Source organism: Anomaloglossus baeobatrachus, chromosome 6 (assembly GCF_048569485.1).
Source record: "Anomaloglossus baeobatrachus isolate aAnoBae1 chromosome 6, aAnoBae1.hap1, whole genome shotgun sequence".
In the NCBI taxonomy this organism is placed as follows: Eukaryota; Metazoa; Chordata; class Amphibia; order Anura; family Aromobatidae; genus Anomaloglossus; species Anomaloglossus baeobatrachus.
The window spans coordinates 464,332,545-464,349,268 of record NC_134358.1 but is presented as its reverse complement, the minus strand read 5'-3'; the positions used below and the strand labels follow the sequence as shown (position 1 = coordinate 464,349,268).

General features: G+C 40.7%; 1 protein-coding gene across 2 annotated transcripts in view; it reads right to left on the bottom strand.

Moving 5' to 3' along the window:
- The window catches only part of TBC1D5 (TBC1 domain family member 5), an 835,136-nt gene that overhangs the window by 424,323 nt on the left and 394,089 nt on the right, over positions 1-16,724 (bottom strand). For both annotated transcript variants that reach the window (XM_075316666.1, XM_075316667.1), the window contains exon 5: positions 1,779-1,845. In XM_075316666.1, coding sequence (XP_075172781.1) covers positions 1,779-1,845 — 67 coding nt within the window. The remainder of the gene's footprint in view (positions 1-1,778; positions 1,846-16,724) is intronic.

Here is a 16,724-nt window from a genome sequence, read left to right as displayed (position 1 = left end):
CGCACTTGAAACCCAAGCGTGGACAACCCCTTTAATTGTCAATACCTGATTAGGTCATGCTTTAGAATATCAGTACATGCTGCCAACAAATCAAATAGTATTTTGGTTGGCTGTATCTCTTACAAAACAAAATAAATCCAGGTCTCAATATAGAAGCCTTCAGGCTTTACTGTTTCTTAGATTTCAGGAGGGCGGTCCAAATCAGTGACTGTATAAAGGGAATCTGTCACCAGACATTTGCTACTTCATCTGAGAGCAGCATAATGTAGAGACAGAGTCTTTGATTCCAGCGATGTGTAACTTACTGAGCTGCTTGCTGTCATTTTGATAAAATCACAGTTTTCCCTGGTGCAGATCTAGCAGTTTTCTGAATGTAGAGCTCTATAACCCTGCCCACACCCCTGATGGAAGTTTTTTGACAATGTACAGTGTACACAGAAAGTTGGCAATCAGTGGTGAGGTTAAATTAATATGGAAGGCTACACGGCAGCAGGTTTACTAGCACTCTAGTGATGAACTCATGCTGTTAAAACAGTGATTTTATCAAAACTACAGCAAACAGACCAGTAAGTGACATAACGCTGGAATCCGGGTCTCTGTCACTACATCATGCTTAGCTCAGATTAGGTGAAAAAAAAACTTAGTGACAGATTCCGTGTAAGCCTTGTTCTGTACCAAACTGAAGGAAATCAAACAGCATTATAAATAAGAAGCTCATATTTAATAAAGGAGTTGCTTGCATTCCACTAATGTGCAGCTCCGATGTGTGCAAGTCTGCCTGTTCTTGTACCTTAAATCATGTTTTACTCTCTCAAAATACTTAGAGCCCACCTGTTGTCAGTTACAGTGGGGAGATAGTTTTAATCGGTTTTCTGGGCAATTACTATTGACAGGTCATCAATATCAGTTCAACACCCGACACCGGCAACAATCAGCAGTTAGGAGCTCCAGCGGTGATCAGAAGTAGACATGGAACGGAGTTGCAGATCAGTTTTTAAAGAGGGGCAGATGAGCCGATCTGCAGTGCTCAGCAGCAGTCACTACTAGAGATGAGCGAACCCGTGGAAGATCAGTTCGGCAGGAGGGGTTTTTCCATTTTTTTTGCGTGGTGCACACTACATCCAATCATGCTGTTGTTACCCCCAGTGAGAGCCAATAAAACACTGCAAGCGGCTCGCACTAGGTCAAGCACTGAGTGTACCCGAGTACAGTGATGCTTGTGTGAGTGGTTTGCATACGTAAAGCACTCGAATTATGCTTTCTTTTAGAGAAGTATGTGTTTGGTACGAAGACCGAACCTCAAATTCGCTCATCATTAAACACTACTCATTGAATGGAACAGCACTGTACACCTCCATTAAATGTTTACATAGAAGCTAATATCAGCAGATTGGTGGGGGTACCAGGTGTCTAACCCCCAACAATTTTATATTGATGACCTATCTAAGAAATAGGTCATCAATATTATAAACTTGGAAACTCCTTTAAGTGTGTGGCATAAGGAAATCGGAGGAGAGTTCTTAAGAATAAAGCGGATTTTTTACTATGAGTTTACTGCATTTTTGTTAGGGCTTCATTACCCAATATAGTCTTGTGCTGTTTGGGCAAATAGCACAGTGGACCTGTCCCAACATTACACTGGCTTTCAGCAAGACAGTTACTATTGTGATAAATAAATAGGGTTCAAATAACCTTTTACCTTATATGACTGATCTAATCATGACCTTGTGATGAAAGTGCTATACAGAAAATTAGGACATCAATATTTCATGAAATACCTGTATGATATAAAGATGTGTTCGGAATTTGAGGCTGGCTGAGATCTGTTTTCATCTACAGATGTTCCTGTAAGAGAAAAAGATGCAATAAAGAGAGATATCTTACTAAATCTACCTGTAAACTTTAAAAAAAATATTGACACTGGATGGCCACACATAGACACATACAGTATATCACAAAAGTGAGTACACCCTTCAGATTTTTGTAAATATATTATATCTCTTCATGGGACAACACTGATGATATGACACTTTGACACAATGTGAAGTAGTCACTGTGCAGCTTGTATAACAGTGTAAATTTGGTGCCTTCTAAATAAATGAGCACAGCATCTCAGAACGAGGCTCCATAGGTCACTACCAGTCAGCGATAGGTACGGAATTTTTCACAAGCAGGAGAAATTGGGGGTCTGCCACGGACTGGCAGTGATGTATGGAACCTCATTCTGAGAATGTTCTCAGGACAAAGCTTCATAGGAATCAATGGGCGTCATGGGACATTACACCATTAGATTACCTTGGAACTTCGAGGATTTTTTTCAAAATAATAAACTGGTTTATGAGGGACTGTGGGGGATTCTTTATTCCCCAATTTGATCATGTCAGAAATTTGAAGATTTTTTTCATTCAATAAATTGGTGAACAAGGGAGTGTGGAGGAAAAGAAACTATTATTTTTCCTGTGTCGGTGTCTTTTAACTTTACACTTGCCGGGTTAGTAATGAAGGTGTCTGATAGACGCCCATCCCTGGGCTTCATGCCATATTGTCAATTAACAGGTGACAGCAACCGCAAAAAAGTATCACCCAGATTGCCACCAACCTAGGGCAATTGGAAAAAGCCGGGCAAAGCACCAAAATTGTCACATCATAATGGATGTGCCACTTTTAGGGTGGTTGCGGGCTGCTATTTTTACCTTGGGAGGGGCCAAATAACTAGGGTCTTTGAAGCTTGATAATGCCAGCCGTCCTCTTTCAGATCTACCTTGGCTGGTTATCAAAAAAAAGGTGGAGCCCATGTCATTTTTTAAAATATATTTCAATAATTAAAAAATTAAAATAATAATGAAAAAAAACCTGTGTGGGTCTTTAACCAAACTTTTAACTAAAGTCTGCAGGAACCCAGTGAACCCAAACTTCCACGGGTCTGCTCAAACCTGTTAAGCAATTTTTTTTTTTTTGAGTAAAAAGTTGCACATTTTGGAAAATATGTCTAATATTTAGCTTAAATTTCTGATGTACATAAAATCACTTCAGGATGGGACTGGTGAACATTTGTGATTTATTGAAAAATGACCCTAAACTGCCTTCAGAGTGGTAAGCTAAAAAAAAAAAAAAAAAAAAGCAAAACATTAAAACTAATTAAACAAACTTAAAAATGGGCCTGAATAGAGAAATGAATAAGGCACAAACAAAAAATAAGGTGCAAAAAACTAACATGTAGACAAAAACAGGTGTAGATTAAATAAGGAATCGCGCCCAATATCTTTCTAAGTAACAGAGACACAATGGCCAAACTTTGGAAACTGTTTTATCTTATGATTTACTAATACGCGGCCATTTATCCAATTTACATGTAAATTCTCTTTAAAAACAAAAATGGCGAAAGCCACAGAACACTAGTTAAGAAACATAAAACTATAAGAATGCATCAAGGGAGTAATAAAGTTGGCACAATAAATTCTAATATAGCATCAATATATCACCCAAACCCAAGACTAAGTAATGAATCTTGTTACATCTGCGTATTAATAGCCTTATAGACCACATCATTGTCTTAAAAATGTGTATTTTATGTTATTTAGCTTACACCCCATGGCATTTCTACATCAAATGTGTGAAAGACAGGGAATTACTGCTAGATTAATGCCCTGCAATACTGACACAATCAGATTTCCACATTATTTAATAGAAAACATTTTCGCCTATAACTAAAACGAGAGGTTGATTAAGTTTGACAACAGACTGGAGTGAGGATACAGCTGCGGGTTCAGGTTTTCTGAAAACAAATGTGTTCAATATGGAAAACGTGGAAGCCATAAAACAAATGGCAAATCGTCTTCTAATATCTGAAAATAGGCTTTTATTGGGGGAATATGTGAATTTTATTGGAATGTGTGATTTGGTTGTTTCTAGAAGATGCTGGAGATTTATGTGAGGAATCATTTTGAAACATTTGCGCAAGCTAATCCCATGCAAGCTGCAATATTCTCATTAGGAAACAAGATGTAATATCATTCATGAGATATATATAAATAGGGGGCACTAAATCAATAGGAAAGCCACATAAATGCTTCTCTTTGCTTAAACTTAAATCACTGCGGTGCAAAAGCATCAGCCAAACATCTACAAAACTAGCAGATATCTGGAACAGCTTTCCTATTACCAAAAAGACTTGTCAGACTATTTTTCTTAAAGTGAATGTCTACCTTTTTACAAGACATTTTAGCTCAAACATTCTGTGCTAATTATTTTTTAATATATCATTATTGCAGTTAAAGGGTTTGTCCACTACTTATACATTGATGACCTATCCTTGGAATAGGTCATCGGTGTCTGATCAGCCAGGGTCCGAAACCAGTGATCGGCGTGATCAGCTGTTCTCGGGGCCGGCGGCAGGAGCCAGAAATGCTCAGATCTGGATCCTATTGATTTGAATGGGAGGCGGACTGTGGCCACTATCCGAACACAGGGCAGCTCCGGAACTGAGCATCTCCCACTGCCTGCTGCCAGCAGAAACAGTGAGAACAGCTGTTCGGCGGGGGTGCTGGGTGTCGTACCCCGGCCGATCAGACATTGATGACTTATCCTAACTATAGGCCATCAATGTAAAAGTAGTGGACAACCTCTTTAAAGCTCTGTGAGTCTCCTGCTTTGCTAGGGTGTCAGATGTGACTGCATGCAGGTGCTCTATCCAAAGACTAGCATAGTAGGGCTATTTATTTGAATGGGAGGCAGATATCTAGTGCCCAGATGTGGTCACTATCAGAAGATGTAGCAACTCCGGAACTTAGCATTCCAGCCCTCTGCTGCCACTACCAACACCAAGAACAGCTGATCAGTGGGTTGTCGGGTGTCGGATCCCAGGCGATCATACATTGATGACCTATTCTAAGGGCGGCTTTGCACGTTGCGATATTGCACGTGCGATGTCGGTGGGGTCAAATCGAAAGTGACGCACATCCGGCGTCGCAGTCGATATCACAACGTGTAAAACCTTTTTGATACGATGAACGAGCGCAAAAGCGTCGTTATCGTATCATCGCTGCAGCCTCCGACATTTCCATAATGCCGGTGCAGCGACAGGTACGATGTTGTTCCTCGCTCCTGCGGCAGCACACATCGCTGTGTGTGAAGCCGCAGGAGCGAGGAACTTCAACTTACCTGCCGCCGGCTGCAATGAGAAGAACGGAGGTGGGCGGGATGTTTACATCCTGCTCATCTCCGCCCCTCCGCTTCAATTGGCCGCCTGCCGTGTGACGTCACTGTGACGCCGCACGACCCGCCCCCTAAGGAAGGAGGGGGGTCGCCGGCCAGAGGGACGTCGCACGGCAGGTATGTGCGTGTAAAGCTGCCGTAGCGATAATAATCGCTACGGCAGCTTTCACTAGATATCGAACGTGCGACGGGGGCGGGACTATCGCTGCAGCATCGGTAACACATTGTTACCGATGTTGCAACGTGCAAAGCCCGCCTAAGGATAGGCCATCAATCGAAAAGTAGTAGATACATTCTTTAAAGCCCTCCGAGCGTCCTGCTTGGATAGAGTGTCAGACGTGCCTACATGCTGTTGCTCTATCCAAAGTCCATCATATTGGACTATGTTTACATTGCAATTTAGCTCCATCTGGACTTCAATCTGAAACCCTCCCTGGAAAGTGACATTAATGTGTAAAGCTGGTGTCACACATAACGACGACGACAACGACGTCGCTGCTACGTCACCATTTTCTGTGACGTTGCAGCGACGTCCCGTCGCTGTCGCTGTGTGTGACATCCAGCAATGACCTGGCCCCTGCTGTGAGGTCGCCGGTCGTTGCTGAATGTCCAGCTTCATTTTTTGGTCGTCACTCTCCCGCTGTGACACACACATCGCTGTGTGTGACAGCGAGAGAGCGACGACATGAAGCGATCAGGAGCCGGCACTGGCAGCTGCGGTAAGCTGTAACCAGCGTAAACATCGGGTAACCAAGGGAAGACCTTTCCCTGGTTACCCGATGTTTACGCTGGTTACCAGCCTCCGCTCTTGCTGCCAGTGCCGGCTCCTGCACTGTGACATGTGGCTGCAGTATGCATCGGGTAATTAACCCGATGTATACTGTAGCAAGGAGAGCAAGGAGCCAGCGCTAAGCAGTGTGCGCGGCTCCCTGCTCTCTGCACTGTGACATGTAGCTGCAGCACACATCGGGTTAATTAACCCGATGTGTACTGTACCTAGGAGAGCAAGGAGCCAGCGCTAAGCGCGGCTCCCTGCTCTCTGCACATGTAGCACAGCGACGTTATGATCGCTGCTTCTGCTGTGTTTGACAGCTAAGCAACGATCATAACAGCGACTTACAAGGTCGCTGTTACGTCACCGAAAATGGTGACGTAACAGCGACGTCGTTGTCGCTGTCGCTTAGTGTGACACCAGCTTTACACCCCACGAGGCCATTGACTTTAATGAGGCAGATAGAGTCACTTTGTGCCAACGCGTGTGCTATTTTTTATTTTGTTTTTACAAAGTTTAACATTTTTTAAGCCACTAAAAAATAATAGGAATAAAAAAGCTTACAAGTTCAGGATCACCATGATCATACTGACAGGGAGAATCATGTTGCCAGATTTTTACTGTACAATGAATTCCGTAAAACCGTAGTGCCCCCCAAAAATGGTGGAATGGCATATTTTTTCAACATTTCACCACCCTTGGAATTTTATCTCCATTTTTCCATACATCAAATAAAGTGAATGGTGTACAATAAAAAAACAAGCCCTCATATGGCTATGTCAACAAAAATCTAAAGGGTTTGGCTTTTGGAAGACGAAGATAAAAAAAAAATGAAAACGCAAAAAAACAAAAATGGGTGCGACTTCAAGGGGTGGATACTGTGAACACAGATCATTGAAATTACTTCACAGTCATTTTTCCATGTTATTTAGCATTAATTCACAAATCTACCGCTTATCGGGTATTATAGCCTGTAGTCCAGTGTAGAGCTACAATAATGTTTTTGCTTGTCCACACTGGAAATTGTCTAGAAGCTTATTTTGGGCCATAAAAGGACTGTAAAAGGTGAAAATTTAAAATAAATAATAACATAAAATGTTGTTTGTGTCATCATTTTCTGAGATCCATAACTTCTTTATTTTACTGTCGAAAGCGCTGTATGAGGGATTGGTGTTAGTGTGTTGAACTGTAGTTAATTTCTACCATTTGGGATAAATATGAGAGTTTGATAACTATTTATTGCATTTTGTGGGGCAACTGCGAATACTGAGAAGCTGCAAATCTGGCATTTTGATTTTTCTGTTGTTTATTGTATGTTTTAAATACATTTATGTTTCGTTAGACAGACGTTTATGGATGTTTGAATTGTTTTTATTATTTAAAACATATTTGTAGCTTATTTTTTGGTCCAGTTAGGGGCTTTAACCACAGTATTGCAATATATAGTATAAATTCCAGGCTCCTTTGAAGCTCAGCCTATGATGGTGGCAGTGGGAGCCTTCAGTAGGCCCCCGGCTATTATGGTTACCCATCAGTTCCGGTAGGCATTAGACAGCATGTGCACCAGCAATCACGCTATTATAATGCCGCTGTCCATGATTGATAGTAGCATTTAAATACTTTAACATCTGCATTCATAGCTGGCGCCTATTGCTACTGTTACAGGCAGATGCCAGTTATTAGAGCCGGCTTCCACTGCAAAAATGGGTACTCTGCCACGATGTACATGTACGACAGGATGTTTGGAGCTAGGAGTGGACACATAACGCCTCACTGCCACTATCGTATGGCATCCGATGTGAGAGCATGGGATGCGATATGCTAATGACTCTTGGCTCAGGCTCTGCTGGAGGGTGAGCTGAGGGTCATGCGACTGTGATATGATCTTGCGATTGGATCACAGGGTCTGAGAAAAGGGAGAAAATACTTTCTCCCTCTTCTCTGCTGCCTGTCTCTGCGTATATCACACTGCAATTGGATGACATGTGGGTGCAGTCCGATGTTTCCCACGCTCGCATAGTCTCATATGGATGCGTGTGATGCAAGACTCACTGCCAAACATAACATGCTGCGATTCTTTTCTCATGCTGATCCTGCATGAGAAAAAATGGCAGACGGACAATGCCCCATAGTTTAACACTGGTGTGAGTGTAATCCGATGTTTTATAGGATTGCACTTGTCCATGTTAATCATAAGTGGAACCTAGGCCTAAGAGAGATATTGTTCACTATGTCTCCTCTTGTCAGCTCCACCCTGTTGACCATTAGCAGATCACAGAGCAGTTTGCGGAGTAGCCAATGTTATCTGTGAATGGAGAAGAGCAGGGATCTTACAGGAGAAGCAGGGGGTTGTGGAAAATGTAGTACAAAGTGGTCACATGGACAGCTCTGAAGGATCGCCCACTTCATACTAAGCAGAGAGACTCAATTATGGAGGAACTAATGCCAGAAAAAAAAGACAAAACAAATTAGCCAGTTGGGTGGGTTAGTTTACAAAGGTTATTTATAGCGATGGGCGAATAGTTAAATATTCATGTTCAGATTATGCTTACCAAATACAGAGTACTATTCCAATATATGTTACCAATAATGTACCTAATCTAAGTCAATGGCGAACCAGAGCATTTTTCTTGGAAATCTTCAAGAAAAATGCTGGAGTTCCCTATTGACTTGGAATAGGTTCGTTATTAATGACAAATACTGGAATAGTACACAGGAAAAAATTGGATCCAGCTCACCCAGTCCTCAGGATATCACTCGACCGAACGATGAACGGATATAGAAGAGCAGGCACGCACTCATATAGGTATATTCAAGCAGGATATCCAGCAGTCACATTCCGGTCTTTTTAAAATCCAAAAATTTTATTCAGAGTTTAAAAAAATTCCATCCACTTAAAACCAATGTCAAAATTCAATGAAGAAAATAGACCAGCACGAACTAGTTTCAGACTGTGTGTCCTTACTCTCTCTGATATGATATGTGATCCCCATGACCAATCAACGCCGGATTCCTTCTCCCCGCCTTTAGACGTTTGAGCAGGAAATCAGCGCAGCGCTCCCATCCTGCTCAAATGTCCGAAGGCGAGGAGACAGACGAGAACAAGGCTTCAGATATCGCTGGAACCGTGGCCACACCGGAGGGGAGTTCAGGCTTCTTTATTTTTATAAGGGGAACAAGAAGGGGTTGTATAAGTAGTGGTCAATCACTTTAATAAAGTTACATAATGCTATCAGTACAGGGACTGACCACAAAGAAAATGTGATATCTGCTGGTTATCAGTAGGAAAGTTTTACACATATATTGGAAATTAGAGAAATTAGCCTTAAATTATGCATTACCCACATACTGCACCAATATTTTGGTATATCCTTTTCACAGGTATACAAGGTAGTTCTAATTACAGAACTACAGTACAATAGGAGAAATTAATCATGATGATAGAGTTAATAACTGGCTCTATAAAAGAGATGATGTTTTAAAGTAGATTGCAAAATAGAAGAATTCACAAGAATTGGATACAATGAATACACACATATTTTCTGTATTAACATCAGTGGAAAATATGGTATAACATAACTAACTTTCACATCTACAGTATATTACAAAACTGAGTACACCCCATTTGACACTTTGATACAATGTAAAGTAGTCAGTGTACAGCTTGTATAACTGTGTAAATTTGGTGCCCTCTAAATAACTCAGCAGATAGCCATTAATGTCTAAACTGCTGGCAACAAAAGTGAGTACACCTCTTAGTGAAAATGGACAAATTGTGCATAAAGAGTCAATATTTTTTGTGTGGCCACCATTATTTTCAAGCACTGCCTTAACACTTGAGCATGGAGCTCACTAAAGCTTCACAGGAGCCACTGGAATCCTCTTCCATCCTCCATGATGACATCACAGAGCTGGGTGGTGTTAGAGACCTTGTGATCCTCCACCTTTTGTTTGAGGATGCCCCACAGATGCTCAATAAGGTTTAGGCCTGGAGACATGCTTGGTCCGTCCAGCAACTTTACCCTCAGTTTCTATAAAAAAGGTAGCGGTTGTCTTGGAGGTATGTTTGGGGTCATTGTGTTGGAACACTGCCCTGCGGCCCAGTTTCTGTATGGGGGGGAATCATGCTCTGCTTCAGTATGTCACAGTATATGTTGGCATTCATGGTTCCCTTAATGAACTGTACCTTCCCACAGCTGGCAGCACTTATGCAGTCCCAAACCATGACACTCCCACCACCCTGCTTGACTGTAGGCAAGGCACACTTGTCTTTGTACTCCTCATTTGGTTGCTGCCACACACGCTTGACACCATCTGAACCATATAAGATTATTTTGGTCTCATCAGACCACAGGCCATGGTTTAAGTAATCTGGTCCTTAATCTGATTGTCTTTAGCATACTGATTGTGGGCTTTTTTTGTGCATCATCTTTAGAAGACTCTTCCTTGTGGGATGACAGCCATGCAGACCAATTTAATTCAGTGTGCGGCGTATGGTCTAAGCACTGACAGCCTGACCTCCACCCCTTTAACCTCTACAGCAATGCTGGCAGCACTAATACCATATGTCTATTTTGAAAAGACAACCTCTGGATGCTGAGCAAATGCAATCAACTTCTTTGGTCGCCCATGGTGACGCCTGTCCTCAGTAGAACCTGTCATGTTAAATCACTGTATGGTCTTAGCCACTCTGCAGCAACCTAGTTTCAGGCTGTCGGCAATCTTCTTATTGCCTAGGCCATCTTTATGTAGACTAACAACATTTTTTTCATATCCTCTTGGCAAAGAATTCTTTGCCAAGAGGTGCCATGTTGAACTTTAAATGACCAGTATAAAAGAATGTGTGAGCGATAACAAATATAACACACCTGCTCCCCATTCACACCTGAGATCTTGTAATACTAATGAGTCACATGACACCAAGGAGGAAAAATGGTTAATTGGGCACAATTTGGCCAATTTCACTTAGGGGTGTACTCACATTTGTTGCCAGCGGTTTAGAAATTAATGGCTGTGTGTTGAGTTATATAAAGGGCATCAAATTTGCACTGTTATACAGGCTGTACACTTACTACTTTACATTGTATCAAAGTGTCATATCTTCAGTGTTATCACATGAAAAGATAATAAAATACTGAATTTACAAAAATGTGACAGGTGTACTCAATTTTGTGATATACAGTATATTCCGTTTTATATATGGACATTGTGTGTTATCCAGAAATAAATGGTAAAAACATTCTGATCAATACATATATGCTATAGGGACACAATTAGTATGTATAATTTGTGAGATGCCGGAAGTAGCGGAGGCGGAATTAAAGAGGTTGTCCAGTCTAAATCCACAAGTCTGCAGTATCTCTTTGTTACTGCAGACTTATCAATCTATACATTGTACGTACTGTGTGCTGTGAGGATGCTCTTTTGTCAGAGCCGGGCACGGTGTTCAGGTGGCCCTAGAGTAGATGGGTGATCAATGCAAGTGTACTGAGCGAGGCAGCACCCTCTAATCGGATTGTGTCCAGGAGTATGCATATTGCCTACTCGCGTCCCTTGACCGCCGTTTCCGGCTATGACAACACCAAATACTCACAACACACAATGCGTACGATGTGAGAATTCATATGTTTGCAGGAACAAAGAGTAACTCCAGACTTGTGGATTTAGGCCGCATAACCTATTTAATGGTAAAGGGAGAACTCCTCAGCTACACTTCTGATTTCATATATTTCATATATTGACTTCTGTCCCCCAATATCACCTTGAGAAGGATCAGGAGGCTCTCAAGCAATATAACCAAATCCTGTCTAAATCAGCAGGTTTAGACAACTGTTCGCCAGTGTGTATTGAGAGATATAACGGGAATCTAACACAGTAATAACAGATGTTGTGGGCTCACCAAATAATAAGATCATTCCACTATCCTGACGTAACTTCAAACAGTCCGAAAAGACTGGTAAGTCCAGCTCAGCAGGTGTATATAAAAAAATATTCCATTCTTTATATACCTTTATTCATGGTAAATTTTAGGTAGAGAAGATTTTTTTACACCTACCTGTCTTTTTGGACTGTTTAAGGAAACCTGTCAACATAAAATGACTGTTAAAACCAAGCAAAGATGCTCGGTGCACCCAAAGTGTGGCCAAACGCTTCATATATCTATATTGGCCCTTCCCTGACACCTGAAAACCCAGAGCTGTCAATCAAGGAAGCTCTGTAAACCAGTTACAGCATTAGCATTCCAATAGCAACCATTAAAAATACGAATACAGGTATAGGCTATAATACAGATTAAGATACAATACTGGAAGTACTAGAAATAAACATTTATTAATCATTTTATAATGATATCTGTGTAAAAGCTTTTTATGGGTAATATCGAATAATACATATTTTTATGTAAAGCATAAAAAAAGTTTTAAAAAGTGTTTAACATAAAATGTTGTACGTGACATACAGGGGCTAGGGAAAAGAGGCAAATGCATATTTTGCTTAGAAATGAAGTTGCCATTTGTAAAAGCATTTCACAATTGGCCTGTGCATGCTATCAGTCCAACAGCTAACAACATACGGGTAGTTATAAGGATTGTCAGACCGCACATACCGTGTTTCCTAAAAAATAGCACCTACCCTAGAAATAAGCCCCAGCATGATTTGACAAGATTTTTGGAATATGCAAGAAATACAGTACAAGCCCTACTTCAAAAATAAGCTCTAGTTACAATCAGGGCCGGCGTTAGGGGGAGTCAAACTTTGCAATTTCTCATAGTCCCACTCTCTTAGGGACTCCAGCAGTTGTATTCCGAGGTTCAGATTATTTAACCCCTTCCTGATCAGCCAATTTTTACCGCTTACCGTTTTTTCTTTTCGCCATTCTTCTTCTATGAGACGTAACATTTTTATTTTTCAGTCAATATGGTCTTGTGAGGGCTCATTTTTTGCGTCACGAGCTGTACTTTTAAATGAAAGCATAAGTTTTACCATATAGTGTACTAGAAAATAGCAAAAAAATTCCAAATGCAGAAATATTGCAAAAAAAGTGTGATAGCACTATTGTTTTTGAGATATTTTATTCACTGTGTTCACTATATGGTAAAACTGATGTGTGGGTGTGATGCCACAGGTCAGTGTGAGTTCGTAGACACCAAACATGTATAGGTTTACTTTTATATAAGGGTTTAAAAAAAATCGGAAGTTTGTCTGAAAAAAGTGGCGCACGTTTTACGCCACATTCCGTGACCCGTAGCGTTCTCATTTTTCGGGATCTATAGCTCAGTGACTGCTTATTTTTTGAATTTCGAGCTGACGTTTTTAACTGTACCATTTTTGTGCAGATGTTTTGATCGCCTGTTATTGCATTTTGCGCAAAAGTTGTGGCGACAAAAAACCTTAATTTTGGCGGTTTGGAATTGTTTTGCTGCTACGCCGTTTACTGATCAGTTTAATTGAGTTTGTATTTTGATAGATCAGGCGTTTCTCAACACAGCGATACCAAATGTGTGTATATTTTTTTATTTTTTTAACCCTTTCATCTTCAATGGAGCGAAAGGGGGGTGATATTTGAACTTTTAGGTTTTTTTTTTTTAATGTTTTAAAACTTTTTTTTTTTACTTTTTTTTTAAATTTTACTAGTCGCCCTAGGGGGCTATAGCGATCAGCAATCCGATCGCTTTGCCCTATCTGCTGATCACAGCTACACAGCAGATACGCTCACTTTCTGCTTCACTCGGCTCCGGGCCGAGTGAAACTGAAAGTAATTCATGTGTAGTACAGGAGTCATCACATGACCCTGTGCTACCATGACAACCACCGGACGTCACGTGATCCCATCACGTGACTTCCGGTATTGGCCGGTAAGTAAAAGTTGAGCACCGATGCTGTTATACATATTGACAGCGCCATTTAAGGGGTTAAATGGCACGAGCAGATAACGATTCTGCTCGTGCCTAGCAGGCACACATCTCAGCTGTGAAAATCAGCTGAGATGTGCGCCGATCGCGGCATGCTGCCGGCAGCAAACCGCGGGCAGTAACATTATGACCGCTAGGACATAATATTACTGTCCGCAGTCGTTAAGAGGTTAAAGGGGTATTCCCATCTTTAAGATCCTATCCCAATATGTAGTAGGTGTAATAATAATAATCATCATCATCATAATAGCAGATACCTCCAATTATAAATGTAGCACTGTATATTTCTGCTAATTGATTATGTTGCTTACCCCATGTTCAGGGCATTACAGGACCTTAGGATGCCTAAGGTCCTGCAATGTCCTGAAGTGACAGTGAATCAGGATAATTATACTACATTAATAGTAGGTATTTGCGAATATTATTACGCCTACTACATGTTGAGAAAGGCTCTTGGAGATGAGAATACCCCTTTAAGGACCTTTTATGACTTCAAAGTTTTGTGACCAAATGTCTGTTAACTGCACAAGTCTATAAGAACTGAACTGGAGACAGGCTGGTATGCAGGACTGGTATTAGAAGGATGCCAGAGAAAACTGGGAAATTTCACAGGGTCACCAAGGTTTATATCCTGATGATAACATTGCTTCAGGACCTTTGTGACATCACGTCATGTGAACAAAGGTCATTGCAGGAATCTAAAGCTGGAGGAGACAGGCTAGTGTGTGTGTGTGTGTGTGTGTGTGTGTGTGTGTGTGTGTGTGTGTGTGTGTGTGTGTATGGATGGATGGATGGATGGATGGATGGATATGAGATAGATAATAGATAGATAAATAAATAAATAGATAAATAGATGATAGATAAGAGATATATTAATATATAGATAATCGATAGAAGGATAGATAGATGAATAAATATACAGACAGACAGACAGACAGATAGATAGTCAGACAGACGTGTTACACACAGGGTTTGGAGAGTTATGTTGATGCTCCAGAATGTGATATCATAATATTTGAATAAATGTTGATTTTTTTTTGTTGAAGAATAAATGTGGATTGTTACTTATGGAGAAAAAATAAATAAAACTTTCCAGACTGCTTTGGGTAAAGTTGGATTATTTTGGCAGATGATGACGCTAATGCAGACTGTGCACCCACCCCACCAAAAAAAGAAATCAAACACGCATGACCCTTTTTTTTTTCTTTTCTAATCGATTCTGAATGTTTGACAGTCTCTTATTGGTTAAAATTATTTTGCCAAACTCGTCAATTGTTCTTGATGCTCAACATCAGTGCTTTTCTGCTCTGTAGCTCTAGGCCGGATTACTACTGAACTTAGTGTCAAAGTAAAGACCAAATGACATTTGGCATATTTTCTTTTAATAAAATTATCAATTGATTCATACATCTCTATGATGAACAACAGAGGAACCGTACAAAACATAAGTTTCACAAAAACATGATCTAAAACTTTAGATCACTGGAATACAAGCATTTACTAAAACAGATACTGGTTGTCATGAGAACTAATTGGTCATCCTTGTAAAATGGAAAAAGCTAAGTGAGACCACTACTAGAGATGAGCGAACCGGAGGTTTGGCTTCCAAAGCAAACACCAAATTAAAAAAAATCAAGGTTCAGGGTTCGGATGCTTTATGTGCGAACTTCCCTTGCGCTACGCTAGCAACGCTGTGCTCAGGTACTCTTGGTGCTCAGCCCTGTGCAAGCCACTTGCAGCGTTTGAACGGCTCATACTGTGAGTAACATCAGCACGATTACATGTAGTTTGCAGCCCAAAAAGTGTTGAAAAAGCCCGCCACCCTTCCGTGGAAGTGATCTACTTATGGCTGGCTGTATGTGGGCAGAAACTCAAACTGCCAATCAGTCAAGCTCGAACCAGTGGAAGCTTGGCTCCTTGGCTGCCGGCAAACTGAACCTCCACAAAACTGCTCATCTCTACTGGTGAACCCCTGGTAGGGGCTCCTCCCTTATATATGAGAAGCCATTGACACAATACATTTGATTCCCTATAAATTTGTGAATGATGGTAAAGTAAAATTTGCATGTAGCTGAACTGTGGGACCCAGAGTCAATGTTAACGGTGTTCAGTCCCATAGCAGCCCGCCAGTGGCTCAGAATTCTCTGTGGTTGGTCTTTTCACAACCACAAGTTGACAGACAAAATAATTAACTCCTGGAATTTAAGCCCATAACGTCAAGCATCAAAGCCCCCATGCTACATAACACATAGCAGAAAAGAATGTGCAAACACAAAAAAACCCCATAACATTCAAGTAAAAGAGTAGCGTTCATGAAATAATCAAGCAAGCAAAGAAATAGTAACATTTCAACAGACGACAGTTTAGGGTATGATAAATTATCTAAATGTTAAATGGCGGTATATCTACCTTAACTAAAATGAGAATATTAATTCATGACCCCAAAACTGACACCAAAAAAAAAGGTGGGTTCATAAAGAGGGGAGGAAACGCCGCAGAGACGTTTTTTTTTGTTTTACATATCTAGAAGTAATGCTTTATGCTGCGACTTTTATATATCTGTGTCTAAATGGTTTGTGCACCTATTAAGATTTTGTTTCTTGCAATGAAAACAAAATTGAATAGTAATTTTGTTTCATTAACAATATTAAAGTGAAGAATTCAGTTTGGTGTGTGGGGAAATAGCAATAAAGTTTTCAAGAGGAAAAAAATGGCTTTGTTCCTTCAATCCCTAGTTGAAATTAATTATAGCAAATGTTTATGAAAACATCTGTTCCATATAGTTATAAATTCTTAATTTTAGCATAGATGAGTCCGGGCTCTCTTTA